Source organism: Vidua chalybeata, chromosome 9, assembly GCF_026979565.1.
Source record: "Vidua chalybeata isolate OUT-0048 chromosome 9, bVidCha1 merged haplotype, whole genome shotgun sequence".
NCBI classification, from domain to species: Eukaryota; Metazoa; Chordata; class Aves; order Passeriformes; family Viduidae; genus Vidua; species Vidua chalybeata.
Window position 1 is genome coordinate 30,915,300 of NC_071538.1, and position 17,273 is coordinate 30,932,572.

At 46.1% G+C, this 17,273-nt stretch overlaps 1 protein-coding gene across 3 annotated transcripts in view; it reads right to left on the reverse strand.

Annotated features, from left to right (window-relative positions):
• Positions 1 to 12,380, reverse strand: part of BRINP3 (BMP/retinoic acid inducible neural specific 3) — a 200,321-nt gene extending 187,941 nt beyond the window's left edge. For 2 of the 3 annotated variants that reach the window (XM_053951027.1, XM_053951025.1), the window contains exon 1: positions 12,214 to 12,380. In XM_053951027.1, coding sequence (XP_053807002.1) covers positions 12,214 to 12,281 — 68 coding nt within the window. In that variant the 5' untranslated portion in view covers positions 12,282 to 12,380. Of the gene's footprint in view, positions 1 to 8,937; positions 9,019 to 12,213 lie in introns of those variants that run through there. The other variant, XM_053951026.1, reaches the window with a different exon arrangement.
• Between the last annotated feature and the right edge of the window lie 4,893 nt (positions 12,381 to 17,273).

Sequence of the window (17,273 nt, forward strand, 5' to 3'; positions counted from 1 at the left end):
TATCTGCTGTAAGTCCTTGGGTTTATCACTTCATGTGTCTCTGCTTTCACTTCCCTGTCTGAAGTCTGATGATCACATTGCCCACCTTTGCAAAGCACCACAGGACCTACTGTGTTATCATCAGAGATTCTTATTCTTTTTTCAAGAAGCCATTTTTCTCATGTTAATAGTTTTAAGTGAATGAGACCCAAGGAGGCACCTGTCCCTGGAATTCTCACACAGCCCAGTGTAAATGAAACAGCCCTGAAACTGATGGTGTGCTGTGGGAGAAAAGAGCAGAAAGTGCTGCCATCAGTATCAGCCAGAGAGGAGAGCAAAAAGTATCTCAGTTGTGCTCTGCTCTGGGCTTAGCCACCACACAGGTTCTGTTGTCCAAAGGAAGGTACTCAAATCCACAGAAAAAACATCTCCCAAGCTGAATTTCCTGAAGGACAGCAAAAGGATTTGTGAACTGAGGTGGGCTGCTCGGTCCTGTGGTCATAGTCAGCTGTTGGACAGAGATGGGCTCTGTTTGAAGTCCCCCCAGATGTCTGGGGCAGGAGCAAGAGACCCAGAACAAAGAAAGAGAGCAGGCTTTTGGGGCATTGGAGTCACTGAATCACAGAGTCACAGTGCTTTGGGTTGGAAGGCATCTCAAAGCTCAGCTCCTTCCAATGCCAAGTGGCCCAGGTTGCTCAGAAGGACCAGGGTAGAAGATGGTGAGGCCTCCCTGCCATCAGATCTGACCTCATGAGCTGCAGGGGACAGCATGTGACACTACAGAAAAATTAGAAGTCACCTAGGTAGACAAGTCATATTTGTCAACATGGTTTTCTAGAGGGAGATTGAATTTGCTTGTTCTCTGGTGTTCATTCTGAGCTACAATCATCTGGAAAAAAATCTGAAAGGAGAAATTAAATCTATGTCTAACAAGCTTAGGAGAGTTTTACATTCCAAGCTTAAGAATAAGTCTTCATATCAGTTCCTGGTAGCAGTTTTTACTTCAGGCACCCTAAATCAGCATGTTTCCCTTATTCAAACAGAGCTTCATCCACTGCCAGATTTTAGCTTTCTTCTCCCCTCTCAAGGACAAGATCCCTGTAACTATGTCCCCAACAGCTGAAATAAAGAACAAATAAGATGTCTGATTTTCTTCTTCTTTTTTTAAACAATCCTGCTATTTTTTTCCTCTTCCCTGCCTTCAGAGAAAAGGAGAAAACATAAAATGCATCCACGGAAAGAGAGAATTTATGTCAGCCCAACCCCTGCAGCTGCTCGGGTCTGTCCGGAATGTGAGGGCTGGTTGCTGAGTGTTACAGTCCTTGTCCACAGAGCATGACTTGGTATTTGCTCTGTCCCTGCAGAATTTCACTCCTGCAAGTGCCTGTGAGCCTTCAGCTGATGTCCCCATGTGCTTTCTGTCACTTCCCAGTGCAGCAAGTGGCAGCCTCCTCAGCCCATGAAGTATCTGCGGGCTGTCAGGCGTACCGAGGAAATTGCTTCAGTGTCTGATATTTGTAAAAGACCTGATTTTTTTCCTTTGCTGCCCAAATCATGATGTATAAATTCCCTCAGGCACTGTTTAAATCTGTTAATCTAAGTTCATCCTCCTGTGCAAATGGATCCTTATGTGGTTTAGCTGATGATGTAAAGCAGCAACCCCAAAATGCCATTGCAGTCTTTCTGCCTTAATGAGTGAATCTGTTTCTACAAGGAGATTGTTGAGGGGAAGATATTACCTGTCAAGGCTCTGAGAGCACAAAAAGGCCTCAATAGCCTTGACCAGCCTTATCTGGGTCCTCCACCCACCTCGGGCTGACCAGGGGCTCCTCGACCTCCAGTCCCAGCTTGTGTGGAGCTGGTGGGATTGTGTAGGTGAATAACTAAAAGGGAGAAATCATTGAGCCACAGAATGATTTGAGTTGGAAGGAGCCTTAAAGACCATCCAGTGCCACCCCTGCCATGGGCAGGGACACCTTCCACCAGCCCAGGCTGCTCCAAGCCCCATCCAACCTGGCCCTGGACACTTCCAGGGATCCAGGAGCAGCCACAGCTTCTCTGGGCACCCTTTGCCACCCTCACAGGGAAGGATTTCTTCTCAATGTCCAATCTAAATCCTAAATCTACTCTCTTTCAGTTTAAAGCCATTCTCCATTTTCCTTTTACTATGTGATCTTGTAAAATCCACTCAAGTCCTCATTGTGTCCCGGTCCCTCATCTTTAAATGGGGGCTAGCACCTAAATTCTTGATAGACAACAGGTACCAGTCACACAAGGAGCTAAAATGAAGCTGATTTCTGGAAGCCCTGGGTTTCTGACCAACACCCAGGATGCCAAGAAGACACAGAAAACCCGCTGCTTCAAGCTTGAAGTCTGCTCCAGGCTGGATGACTGCACTTTTGCAATCATAAAAGTCTGAAAGGGGTTGAAGTCTGAAGGGATGAAACCTTAATCTTTGCAAGTCCACAAGCGCACGCGGACTATCCTATGTGCAAAATCTCTCTGCATGAAAACTCTGCGTGACATTCCAGTCTTAAGTCACTCTTCCATTATACCAGTTATGCTAAATATTCTCCCAAACTGTCCAAAAATTTTTGGATAAAGCATCTGATGGTAGGAAAAGTGTTAGAAGGGAAATAGAACAAGCTCTCTTGGAATAAGTTTGGGAGTGGCTCTACAGAAAAGTAACAGCTTTGGGAGAGGTTCTGGTCCAGCATTTCCTCAGGCATAGACTGATATGAATTGCTGTGACATAAAATTTTGCATACTGGAGCTTTCAAGTTTGAAGAAAATCCCAACAGGAGACATATATTTAGAAGCCTTCATTCCAGTTTGGATTTTTTTTTTTAAACTGAATGCTTAACTTCTAATCATCCAGCATTCTCCACTCCGATAATCTCATTGGGTGTGTTTTAATGGCAATTGAGCTGGTTCTCAGGATCTGAGACTACCCCCTGAAATTAAGTAATAAATGATCATTGAAAATCATGGCATACAAGTTCCAGCAGCATTTCTCCTTTTCACTCATAACTCTTAGTCCCCAGACAAGTTTTCTGACCAAATTTGACAGCTAAGTGTCAGTAGGATACAAAGAGACTGAGACACATGTAAATTAGCTGTATCCAGTGAACCATTCTGGAGTAACAAACAGCCCTTTCCTCTTTTGATCCATCCTTGTACTAGTTTTTAAACCCAGGGCTCTTACAGCTGCAACCATCTAGAACAGGAGGAAACAGCTATTTACACACTGTACACTAAAGCTTTGCTTCCAGAGGCTTTCAAGCCTGAGGACAAATCCAAATATAACTGATTAGTAGTACAGAAGGGCTAAAATGGGATGGAGTGGGAGGAAACTTTGCTCACCAACAGATTGTTGAACTGAAGAAGATTCAGGTTACAGAGAGGAAGGAGAGTACTTGGAGCTGAGTTACCTGAGTACAACTTTGTGCTCTACAAGCCTTGCCAACTCTCTTAACCTTCTTTAATGACAGTTTCTATTACGAAGCCTAAACAATCAATGCTTATAGAATGCTTTCAAATTATTGGATGGCAAAAATGTTATAAAATAAAAAGGAAGTTGATTTTTCCACAAACAGAGTGGCTGACTATTTTTGTTGCTGCTTAAAATTTCTGAAGATTTTACAAGAAATGCTCAGCAAAAGGATGGAGAGGAAAGGATTTGTCAGTCTCAGGCAAAAATAAAAGTTTATTTGAAGTTATTGGAGTGGTAATACTGTTAGCACAATAATGAAGGGAAAAAATAATGGTGTAAAGCTGTTCTCTGGACTTAAGAGGAGAGCCAAAATAGCAGTGTACTGTACTGATTGCAGTGGGGACATATTTACAAAATACAGCCTAGTTCCATGTACTTCCATCCCCTCAGATATCACCTGACCTAATCCACAAATAATGTGGGTGGAGGTTCTTTTATTTCTGAGAATGGTTTTCTCAGTTTAGAGGCTCTGACTCAGGCATGGGACAGAGCCCTCTAATTTTAGCTAAGGCTGTATCTGGTCAAGGATTTACACTCTTCTTGATTTTATTCTCCATGTAAAAATTAGTAGTTACAACTCAGACCAGTAGTTAAGAATAACATCCATAAAGATCTAATGGCATGAAATTTTTCTTTCAATGCACTTCTCTGGATGCCTTGCAAGAAGAATGGATTATTTTATATACTTTATTTCTTAACAGTGATATCTAATAGAGTGATAATGTATTTATTTTGCCCTTTTATTATGTCTATCAGATAAAAATGCTCCAGATCTCACAGCATATTTTACAGCTGATTTCACAGATGGCATACATGGTGTTCAGCTGATATAAATGGATGGTTAAAACTCCTTTCAGGTTCCTCATCTTCAACCTATTCATTCTAACAGGAAAAACCAAGAAACTTACACCACTTGTTGTGCCAGCTCCCAAGGCAGGACTCGTAGAAGCTTCAAGGGACCATTTTTCTAGAGCTGATCCTGCTCAAAACTGTTGCAGGATTTTTCCACAGTCCCTTTGCTGCAGCATTCCAAGCCTGTAGCCAGTGCATGGGCAGTAGCCAGATCCTCTTAAATGTTCATGTTACAGCTATTAATTTTTTATAGCAAGAGTAGGGACTTTATGGCTGACTGAGCAAAGATTCAAGCTCCAGCAAACCAGTCTGTGGCTAATTGCAGCTCAAGATGGATAAAGCTTGATTGTACAAGTAATAATTATGTTACGTGTACTGGGCAGCCTGCTATCTCACATAAATCTAGCACCAAAGCTGCCTTGCAAGACTTGATTTTTGACAAGATTAGAAGAAATTGCAAAATTAGAGAGAGAAAAAAAATCTGTCTGCTAAAAGATGTCTTTCTTATGAACATCATGCTACAAGGAGTGGAAGTCTGAGTTTGCATCAGGAATTGCAATCTCTCTACTGTTTTAATTTAGATATGACCCAGTCTGAAACTGCCTAAGTACAAAATTGTCACTCTTTCTTCTTGTAGCGCATAGAAAAACATTCTTATTTAGTAGAAATTTGTTAAGCTAATGTTGAGGAGCTTTAAACTTTCAGTAGTACCTATGAGAGACACATGTCTGTTTACAAGGAATTACAGATCACTTCAGTCTCTCTGAGTATGAGGATCATCAGTTTTCTTTATTTTTTCCAGAAAGACAGAGAAAATGTTCTAGATTTTGCCTGGACAAGACAAGCAAGCATGAAGAAGTTAAGCTGGTTTATAAATAAGAGTATTTTTTAAAAAAAAAGGTACTACAGTGTCTTCAACTAATGTGAATCAATCTAATAAACTCAAGCTAACAGAGAGCTTAAAGGGTACTTAGGTAGTTACTAAAGCTTTTACTTTTTAAGCCAATGAGTCAGATTCACATCCCACAGGAGCAGTGACTTAAAAAGAGAACATCACCAACTAATGGCTTTCTGTGAAATAAATCCACAGTCTCCAGAGACTGGCAGCAGGATGAGTCTTGACCTGCATAGACAGTGCTAATTTACCTAAACAAGCATCTTCCTTAGAAATGTTGGTACAGACCTAAAGGAATAAGGGCATTAATCCAAGAAATGCTGAGCAGCTATGCGTTCTGGAGAAAAAGAGGTGGGTATCATCTCTGCCCTAATCTACAGCAGTTTTAACCTTTAGGGCGGCACGTTAAGTACAAATCATATAGAATTATTCAATATTAAAATTGTTGTAACATATATGTGCTCTCTCTGTCCAACAAGTTGTTAATGAATAGGGATCAATAATGTTTTAGGTGAAATAAAAATATACACTTGGGCTGCCACCTCCATCCTTGATACTGTTTTTCAGCATTCAGTGTTTTTCACCAGTGATGGTAACCTCCTCAGAAACAGATTTCAAATAAAGGAAAAAAAGAAAATACTAAGAAGTAACATTTATAATGGATTTTTAATAATCCAATTTGATTCCAGTGTGGTCATCCATGTTCAGCTAACCAGGTGTTTTTGTTATTTCCAGTAGATTTATAAGTACTGAAAGAGCTAAATTAGCCCTACAGAAACCTCAGGAGTCATGAATAACATGTGATTAAGGGTATAGAGCAGTGCTCTGACTCCCCAGATTTACATCCTTTACTTCCCAATGTTTAATGAGTGCCTTACAAACCACTTTTCTCATTAATCAGTGCTGGTGGATGTGGCAATGAAGGTGTTACTGCAAATCAGCAGAATTTTTCCCCATTAATGTAACTGTTATAATAAAGGTATCTGACACACGAGCCTTACGCTCTTACCTCATTATAAGAGGAACCACTACAGTTTAATAGTGTTAATTTAGCTAACAATATATATTGCTCGGTCAATCTTCTTCTGAAGGTGGAACAAAATCTGTGGCCTTTGTGAGAGGCTCATTAGTTAAAGTTGAAAAGCTCTGAGGTGGCAGAGTGTCCTTCTTCCCTCTCCTCAGCGCCTTTTTTTGTGGCACACAGAGCAGGTGAAAACTTTCAGTGGGAGATAGGAAACAGACTGAGCTAAATAATCATTCCCATGGTCTGAGCCAAGGCAAAAAAGTGATTATACAGGCCATGGGTGTGGAGGGATGTGTAGTGCATATCATGCATATTTATATCCATGTATAAACCATATTTGTGTAGGCGCACAAATACTCTGGTACATATTAATTGGTAACTTCAAAGCTAGAAGACCAAATTTATTCACACTACACTTTTCAGCAGGGTGATGACCCCAGTCACAAGGTGCTGATTACCTGCAGCTCAGTGGGGCTTCTTCAACTTCATACAGAAAAATGTGGATTTATCAATGATGAAAAATACTGAGGCCTAGACCAAGTCACAAATTCTTAGTTCTTTAGTATTTTAATGCTATTTACATCAAGAGGTGCAGAGCCTCCCACTGCTCAGTACACAGCATGTAACTTCATGATGCTCACTTTTTTCCCTTCTAAATCTGAAGTTCATTTGGGTTCCAAAATATTGGTTTGGAAATCGATTTTGTTTTTATTGAAGTTAATAGGGATTGTCCAAGATCAGGCCCTCACTGAACACACATATATTGAGCAAAAGGAAAACAATGATATGAAGAGTAGTTGGAATTTGAGTATGTAGTTGGAAATTTATTTTTTAAAGATATTTTCTTATGCTGATATGGGATGAGATCAGGAAGAAGTTGGATTACTTCCCCATGAAATGAGTGGCTGTAGTCTGCTACCTGCAACTCTAACAGGACAGTGGCTTCAGTGCAACCTTTCTCAAAGAGCACTTGGGCTCTGTTTGTCAAAGTGTATTTCTGCTGATTTTGCTCCCATATGAGATTACTTGTGTTTCAGGAGAGTAAAAAAATGTCTACTTCTGGTTTTGAGGAGAGGTGAAGCTTGGGAGGATTAAGAAAGAGCTGCACTAGGTATGCCTGAGAGCTAGAAAATAATGTTTCCAGAAACTATCACCTAATACCTTCCACCACTCTTTTTCTTCTAAGGATAACTTAGGTAAGTAGTTTGATCATCCAATTTTCCATTTAGGTTTTCAAAAACTGCTGAAGAAGCAAGCTTGCTGGTAAAAAGATCTTCCTTTTGTTTTCAGCGGCTGTTGCATCTCAAGCAAGAAATGACTTAGACTGATCACAATCAGACATGATTTTGAATTAATACAAATGAAGGAAAAATATTTAAGTCCCATTGTCTGGGACTGAGAGGAGTGACAAGTCACTGCTCTATGTGACTAAAAAGTAAATTTTTGGACACGTTGGTGTAAACAATGAATTGACTTCTGTAATTAATTCTTCACAAAGGCATTCAGAGAGTAGTAGAAAAAATAGGAAAGGATAAGATGGGAGGATTGCATCACTTGAAGATTCTCAAGTTGTTTTGTTGGCTTGTTGTTCACATGCTGCCTTCTGCACTGAGCACTGTAAAGACATTCAGCTGCTTGTTTTCATGTTTCTTAGTTATCGTTTTCACTCACAGCGTTTCAGCATTTCATGAAGAAGCACCCCAAACACGACTCCAGTGAACTCAGCATCTGTTGGGGAGGTTTGCTCTCACTGGAGGTGGATCAGCTTACAGAAAATATCACAGATCTTTTTTTTTATTCCTCCCCTGCTTAAATTATACACATCTTAGAGAGAAAAATGCTTGGAGGCAAGAATTTGTAGGTAGTTTCTGGATGGAACTCTGCTGATTAGCACTGCAACAGCATCTGAGACCAAGGGTCTGTTGCTATGCTTAGATACAGAGAAGAACAGATCCAGTGAAATGTTTCTATTCCCAAAGCTGGTCTTGTGGTAAAGCTGATAGAGCACCTATTTAAAATGAGTAACTCCTTGTAGGGATGGAGTTGAGCAATGACAGCAGTCTGTGAACTCTGATATCTAAACAGATTGCTCCTCTGAAGTTATTTCTTATATCCTGTAAATGTTAGCAGGGCCACTCTAGCTTTATCTCTGTACACTTAATGTGTCAGAGTCACTCATCGCTGAACATACGGACTCTGTAAGGTTCTGACTTCACTTCTTTTTACAGCATTCTTTTGTGATGTTGTATTTAATAAACATGGTTTTTTTTCTAGGAATGAAGTTATTTTTGGTTTTTTCCTGACAGACTTGTTTGTCAGATATGTCTCTGAATTACTCTCTACATTTTCTCAAAATCAGGTCTATCTCACTCTAGCCTTCATTTCGTATGGATCCATAACTGATTTTACTGCTACAACAGAACAGCCTTCTCTTATCACATACATTACATTTTTCTGCCAGTCATGAATTCACTTTACTTCACATGCATTCACTTGCTTAATCTCTACATGAAATCATTACAACTCAAAGCTGACCTAGTCTTTCAAAACGGCTCCCGAACAGTAAATCATGCCACATTCCACTTTCTTCCCACTCTGTGCTACACAATTTATCACTAAATGAAAGCTACACGGCAAATGCACTTGAATCCGGCAGTGAATCACACTATAGACCGTTGGTAACAAAGCCCTTACCTTTTAAAATGCATGATGGTCTCTAAGTCTCTAAGAGATCGTAGCCCAAGGAGCAGGTCCGCCTCGCGATGTGCGGTGACAGTTTACACCCTATTTTCTTCACCTCCCTTCTTACAGCATGCTACATCTAGTTCACGCTGCTGTCTCCAGGATTGGCTGGTGCATCTCAGAGGCGCACACAGGACTCCTGCCTGGAGCACCCTGCAGCCCTGCGTTAACCCTTTGCGGTGAAGCCTCTGCTCCCGCTGCGGGCGGCCCCGCCGAGCCCGCACGGGCTGGCGGCTGCGGGGCACGCACCGCTCCCTGGAGGGGGGTGTTTTCTCTTTCCCCCACCAAACGAGCTGCCCTCGGCTGCCGAGGATGGGGAGAGGTTGGGGAGGGGCGAGCCGGGGGTCCCGCGGCCGGGACAGGCGCTGCCGCCCGGCTGCCGGTGCTCGCTCCGCCCGGAGCCGGAGCAGCCCCTCCTGCTGCCGGGGAGGGCGGCGTGTTCCCCCCGACCTCCGCCTTGTCACCGGCCCTTCCCGGCCCTTCCCCCGGGACCTGCCCCGAGGACACACAGAGGAGCGGGGCAGATTAAGCCCGGGAGGCTGAGAAGGCAGGCTGGACGCTGACACGCATCCTTAAAGGTGTTCCCTCTGCCAGAGCCACCTCCCTGGATGTCCGTCTGCCACCGGCAGTATGGGAAATTGGGAAATTAACTCCCGGCCAAAAGGGAGTCCCAAATCCACGCAGCCTCAGGGGAGATGGAGGTAATCCTTGGCAGTGAAGCCAGACACGGGCAAGCAGGGAGCCTGGACATCTAAATACAGGGAAGAGAGATGTTTGGGAGCATTCTCTCAGGAATGGGCCGCGGGGCTCGGGAGGTATTTCCACACCGCCAATGTATTGTACAAAAAGCAAAGGGACCAACTACGGCAAAGCAAAAGCTGCCCGGCTGCTGCCCATTATTCCTCTGTTTTTTTCTGAGTCATTCAGCCCCGTGTGAGAAGGAGGCATCCCTGGGCTGGGGGTGCGGAATGCTGGAAATCAAGGGTAGTGGGAATCTTCTCTATTTATCACGCCTGACTCTCGCTTGTTGCAATCGCCCATTAAGCCCACGTTACTCGCATTGATTTATTTGGGACTGTATGCAAAGGGGTTGATGTGCATCCCCTCGCCTTCCACTGAGTATAGAAATGCCACCCGGTCCAACCTGTGTCTCTTTTGCCGCCCAGACACCGTTTTACTGCCATCCGTCATAGTGCCTGTGAGCTAACAACTCCACTGCCCTCATCCTGTGTCTTACCGTCTCCCATCCCCGTCAGCAGAGGGAAAATCGAGTGCTCTTAAACCCGGGAAATATTCTGCTGATGGGCACATAAATCTCTTCTGCAGAGCAGTATCATTTAAGCAGCACGGCAAGGCGATGCTCGCTGTCTGAGCTATTCCCACTATAACATAAATCCCTCAGGACTTGCTGGTTTGTTTTGGGGTTTTTTTCTTTACTAAGGGTTTAGGGGGTGGGGAGTGGAAAGATTAGAACCAGGTAGAGGTTTTGAAACGCACTCCCTACCTAGGGAGGGTGGGGGGGTATGACTGCACGGAAACTTTCCTGAGCAGCCTGGTGCAGGTGGATCCCGGCAGCAGCAGCGCCAGAGGCGGGGAATTCAGGGGAAATGTCTGGGATTTGGTTAATCACCTCAGTCTCACGGAAAGGTCCGGGGCAGGAGGAGGGGGGGGGGGGCAGAGGGGCAAGTCAGAGGGAATGGGAAAACTTGCTGGAGTCTCCAGGGAGGGACGCTGAGCTGGAAGGAGATAAGTAGGCATGGGGGCTTCGAGCTGGTGGGAGAAAAGAGGAGCTGGAGGAAGGGTGGATTTTGGATCCCACGCTTGAAGAGCTTTCTCACTACTCCTTTCCAGAGCAATCTGGCGGCCGAGGGGGGAGGCAGTAGGGCGGGGAGAGGGAGGGTGGAGGGAAGAACACGGGGGGAGCACACTCTGGCATTGAATTGGTCTTTCCCGTCTTCTGCATGCCACCAGGCAATAAATTCGGATCTTGTTATTTCTCCCTGGCATCTCTACCTGCCTGCAAGCCTTTAGCACTTTCCTGGTGATCTCTGCAGGTACTGCTTTGGAGACATGATCGCGCACACACAGACACACACACACACACTTATCCTGCACCCAAATGACAGAGTTACACGGAGCCCAGTCAGAGAAAGAATGTTTCCTCCCTGCCTTCTGCTGTTGACCGTGGGAGGACCTCTGCCGCTAATTAGAGACACTGAAATCCTGGAAGTATTAACCACAAATAGCGCTCTGAAGGCACTTTTCCTTTTTTTAAACGTAACGTGTTTATTTCCCTTGGTTCTTCCCTCTTTTTTTTTTTTTTTTTTTTCAAATAAGCCCCTACTTGTTTCAAGAGCCCAACCTCTACCATTTACCTCTACCTCAGGTACATGTATAGGTTGGCGTACGTTTTCCAGCGCTCCTCAGGAGCCAATTTTTGGCCAGCGAAAAATGCAGGTATGCCCGAAAATAGTGATAAATAAAATCAGGCGCGGTGGGATTGACAAGTGAGGAAAGGGCGAGGAGAGAGCGGCGGCAGCGGCTGGACAGAAGCCCTGGCAGCAGCAGGACAGAAGCCCCGGCCGCTGACCCCGCTGCTGCCCCGCACCCCCGGCCCCCCCAGCCTGGCCACCGCCACCTCCCAGCGCATGCGACGGGACCTGAGGTCTGGAAATCCTTTCCTGTCCCTTCTGGAGAATACTTCCCCACCCCCAGTCCTGTGCAAGTTCTTCAGGGGATGGGGAAGACCAATGAACTTTTGCACTTGATGTCCCCCCGCAGGTTCCCAGACATCCCTCAGGCACGCTCCCGGCTGCCTCAGCCGGCAGCAATCCTGCTCTTCCCCCGGCACGGGGAGAAACACTGAGCCCTTACAGCGTCCACGAGAGCCGCTCCGTCTGCGAGGGTTAAACCGGGGAATGGAGCAGGCACCATGCCTGATGGAAACATGAATAAAATGTGATGAATAAGCAGTGGAACGGTGGCTCTGGAAGCGGTGCTGCGGTGCGCGCTGCAATCAGCGCCGAGCGCGGTGGCTGGGAATGAACGTGGGCAGAAAACTGGCGTTTCCTAATTCCTTCGAGTTTAGAAAGTGAAGCCAGCCCGTTGGGGAACAAGGGGAAGCAAAACTTTTTTTCAATTTATCTTTTCTTTTTATTTTTCCCTGTTGTTTTTAGTATCCTTCCTGTTGGAAGCACGCCACCTGAACGCGAAATCAAACCTACTCACCGGGTGAAATTGCAGGAGGCGAAGCGGCTGTGAATGAAACGCATCCCGGCTCCAAGCATATAGTCCATGATCTGCGGCTTCAAGCTAGAGGAAGGCTGAGCAGGGTGGGGGGACTTTGGGAACCAGCAGCGGTTCTGTGTGTGTGACAACCCATTTACACCGTGCGTGCCTGTCTGTGTGTGTGTGTAGGGCAGAGAGAGGCTCCAAACCCGAAAGGGGGGAAAAGAGGGAGGGGAGAAGGAGGAGGAGAGAGAGAAGCAAACCCGAATAGCAAGAGGAGTTGCGAAGAGGGATGGGATTCGCTGGGGTAGATGTGGGTTTTTTTGGTGGTGATGGAAGCGATTCTCGAGGAAAGAATAACAAATTGTGGGATCTCAGCCGCAGGCAGGACGAGAGGGGCTTTGCCCACGCAGGTGGAACACAGACAAGACCGCACCGAGGAGCGGGAGGCCGGAGCCAGACGGGAGGGTCAGAGAGCGCCGGGGGCTCATCCCGGCAGCCGCGGCCGGGGGGGGGGAGGACGCTCCCCTCGGGGCGGGGGCGAGCGGAGGAGGGGGAGCGGGGAGCCGAGACAGAGGTGGGGGGAGCGCTGGGGCCGGGGGCAGCTCCCTGGCCGGGGCACGGCGGGGACAGGGCTCGGCACGGGGACAGCTCCCGGGGACCGGGGCACGGCGGGGACAGGGCTCGGCACGGGGACAGCTCCCGGGGATCGGGGCACGGCGGGGACAGGGCTCGGCACGGGGACAGCTCCCGGGGACCGGGGCACGGCGGGGACAGGGCTCGGCACGGGGACAGCTCCCGGGGACCGGGGCACGGCGGGGACAGAGCTCGGCACGGGGGCAGCTCCCGGGGATCGGGGCACGGCGGGGACAGAGCTCGGCACGGGGGCAGCTCCCGGGCTCGGCACGGGGGCAGCGCGCCCACAGGCTGCGGGTGGCGCGGCACCAGCCTCTCTTCCTCCGCCTCCTCCTCCTCCTCCTCCTCCTCCTCCTCCTCCTCCTCCTCCTGCGCCCGCAATCCAGCGAGCCACGGTGGCGATACCGACCGGGTAAGAACATACCTGGCCCCCACCCTCGGCCAGCCCTTTGTTTCTCATCTTTTTATTTCATATTTTCAGCAGCCGTGCTCCCCGGCCCGGCTCTCCCTCGGACCCCGGCACGGAAGAGCTGCGGAGATCCCTGAGCGGGGAAGCGTCTTTTGGGAGCGACCCCCGCGGCCAAGAGCGTTTGCGGGGGAGAGGGGATGGGCGGAAATTCCCCTGTTCATCACCTATGTCCCTCTCCTGCCCCGGGTAAGCGGAGCATCGCCCCTCCATTTCCCCCGCTTCTCGATGCTTCCAGGCTCTCGGCATGGAAATAATGACCTGGCTAGGTGGAAAAATCACCCTTTTCTTCGCATTGTGGCTCCGGAATGCGTGCGGAATTTGAAGGTGTGTGGGATGGAGGGAGGCAGCGCCAGCATTTATGGAGCTTGATGTATGTCCCCCCACCTCCTCCCGGTCCCTCTTCTACGCCCGTGCTGTGAACAGACACGTGTTCATGGCTAATAAAAATGCTTTTCCCTGGGTACAGCCGGGCTGAGAGCTCAGCGCGAGTAAACTGGAAGGCAGTCCGTGTCAGGAACAGCGTGCAGACCAGCACGGAGCTCTGGCATCCCTGCAGCGTAGCAGGGCTGCGTGCACCTCACGCTTAGCAGGATCAATGAGCGCAGGAACCGTGCAGATTATGGGATGTATGTGCTAGGCAATATAGAGCGTTGCACCAGCACCTCTCTGCTGTGCTGCGTGCGGTTTTTAAAAGAGATGGCAATTTCTGGGATTTTATTAAGAAGCTTTTTGTCTTCTTTCTATTGTCTCTGTAAGCACCAGTGTGAAGCATTCGAGTCTGTTTGCCAGCCTGGCAGTTTTATGTTCCCCGAATCTGCTGGGGAAAAGTCGGAAACCGCAGAAACCCAAGATTCCTCTGGCATTACATTGGTTTGTTCCTGTCAGCATATCTAATCATTCTTATGCTAAATAATCGTGGAGTGAGCTGATATTAGCAATTATTTACGCTGCTTGGGGCTTGATTGATTTTTTCTTTAGTGAGGACGTAAGAAAAGGAGTGAAGGAAGGATGATACGGTTTGTAAAGAAAATAACTCGGTGTACATTTCAAGTGTAGTGGATGTTAAATATGTAGATATATATATGATACTTTATGCAGTTATAAAAACAAAAAGTCTCTTTGCCTCAGGGTATGATTTCTCTTACAGCAACAGGTAGCAAAGGTTCCTCTGCGCCTTCTCTCCCCTTATCTCCTCCCCTTCAGCTCCTGAGGTTTAAAAGGTCAGCCTGTTTATGTAAATATTGTGCGTTCCTTAACAAAGACCGCTGCACGTCAAGCCTGCAATGACTGTCAAATAGACTTGGTATTCAAGGCATTCAATAAGGGTACTGTCCGTTTTCTAAGACTGATAAAATCTGGCAGAAAACAAAGGACAGACGTGGTATGTGCCTGGGATGGATCAACGGCGCCGGGGCGCACATGGGCAGCAGCACCGTCATGGCAGAGTTTGGTACTGCAATGTCCATCGGACCTTTATCTCGCATGTGTGTGAGAGAGAGAGACCCACAAAATGTATAAAAAGAGATTTGCTGGTATGCTAATGCCTCTCTGCTCTTTCCTTCAGGTTTCTTCTTCTCTCTAGTGATGTCCTAGGCTGAACTTGCTTTGCAGCTCCTTCACACCAAAGGTAGCTTAAATCAGCCAAGGAGGATTTTGAGTCTGACCAACCTCGCCCTCCTAATGAAAGAGATTGACTTCATTAGTCTCTGGCTCAGACACTTCACAATAAGGTGGAGTTTCTATTTCATAGCATCCAGAGGTGCAGTGGACATACTCTGGTCTTTATTTCACTGTGCTCTCTTTCCTTCTCTGCCTCCTTCTTTCACCTACAGAGCAGGACAACTTGGTTTCCTCAGGTAGTATCAACTCTTCTGGTTCTTTTCCACTTTAAATTTAATAAGAATATTCTAATGTTATTCCCTTCATAGAATCATAGAATTATGGAATAGTTCATTTGAGAAGGGACCTTAAAGATAATCTAATTCCAGGCACTTTCCACATTCCACTAGAACAGGCTGCTCAGAAAAGATTATGTCCATTACCACAAGGTTAAAAAAGTTACTTTGGAATTACAACACAGATCTTTCCCTGTAGTCAACTCCAAGATCTAATTGCCACCACAGTTTGATTTGAGCCCTTAAAATCATTCTGAAGCAGAGTTAAAGGGTTGTAGAGGATTACGATGCCTTTTGTTCAGTGGTGTTAATAAACTGTGGCCTTAAATTATGATATAAAATCTCATTTTAGGGCAGAGTACTGAAGTTACAAACAAGAACAAATTGCACTTGAGCGAGGCAGAAACTTACATCACCGCCAAAAATGCTAAATCCAGATTGGGACCCTGTCTGCAGCAGAATCACGTGAGGGAGGAGTGGCACATCGAATTCTCTTCCCAAAAGCCTTGTGGCCCCGAATTAGAGGTCATTAGAGTCCTTTGTCCTGTAAATCTGCATTTAACAGCAGTGTATATTTGCGTTGGTAAACATATTTTAACAGCTTACCCCATAACTTTTATTTTTCCTACTTCATATGATCAACCTTTTGGTCCTCTTTCTTCCAGAACCTGCTAAGTGATTCTCCTTAACTACGAAAAATGTAATTTATTAAGGCAGTTCATAGTTAGTCTTGGTTTGCAACAGGCAAACCTATTATGCAAACAACACTGTCACCTTCTTGCAGTGACTTCCTTCTCCCAGCTTTAATGAATTCCCTGCATGCTACTCTGCTGTAAATTCTCCATCTAAAAATTCCATCCACTATGTGATGTGTCAGGGGAAACCACACTTGACTTTTGAAACAGTTGGGAGGAGCAGAATGATAACCTACTAAAGTGCTTTGCCCTTAACAGAAATTATGGCAAGCAATTAAAGTTGGAGCAAAAAGACTTAAACTTTGCACCGCTTATATTCTTAGTGTTTTAACTTGGGTGAAATTTTTTTTAGAAGTCTGATTTGAATGTCAAATTTGCATATTTATCCAGAAAACACAGGGAGTGCTTAATTGCCTGTGTCCAGCATTCATATTTTGCTTGGGAAGCAATGCTTCACATATTCATGAGTTTCATTTCTAGGTACTGTTTGCACCCATAAATTGACCTGCATATCTAAACAAGCCCTGTAGTTGCTCATTACAGAAACCAATGTGCCATATTTAGAATATATCAGGGACACCTGGTCACAGAGGAGATGCTTCAACTCCACTGGTGCAGTGGGTCTGGCTGGGTCTGTTCATGCTCCCAGAGCATCCCTCAGTGCTGTGCTTTGCACTGGGAGCTGGAAAGGAGCAGATAACACCCCAGGTTTGGCTGCTGCTGGGCAGGGCTGGCACAGCTCCGCTCTGTCTCTCAACTTTCCCTGCCATGGAGGGGCAGGGAGTGGGCACAGCTAGGCCAGCTGCCCCAGACTGACCAAATGGATATTCCAGAGCATGTGACATCAGCTCAGAGACAAAAGCTAAGTGGGGATGGAGAACTGGGGAGGAGGATGTGTTATTTGCAGCATTTACCTTCCAGAGCAGCAGCTCCATGTGCTGGAGTCCTGCTTCCCGGGAAGAAGCCAGACCTTACTAGCTGATGGGAAGTAGAGAATAAAATCTTCAGGTTTTCTCTTTGCTTGAGAGCACACAACCTCTCACTTTTGTTTTAGTAAACTGCCTTATTTCAACCTATGAGTTGTTTTCCATCTTATTTTCTCTCCACTGTCCAGCTGGAAGGGGGAGTGGGTAGAGCACTTGGTGGGCACCTTGCATTAACAGATATATGATTCACTTGAATAAAATTATGCCCACTGAGTTTTTCCTCACTTGCAGAGGAGATTATTTTTAGGATCTCCCAACATTTCACCTACAGAAAATGAACCAATACTGGATAAATATTTTTTTTCCCCCAAAATATCAAAAATATAAAACAAGTTTCCTTATTCACTTGCCATGTCCTTTGGCAGTAGGGGACAAACTT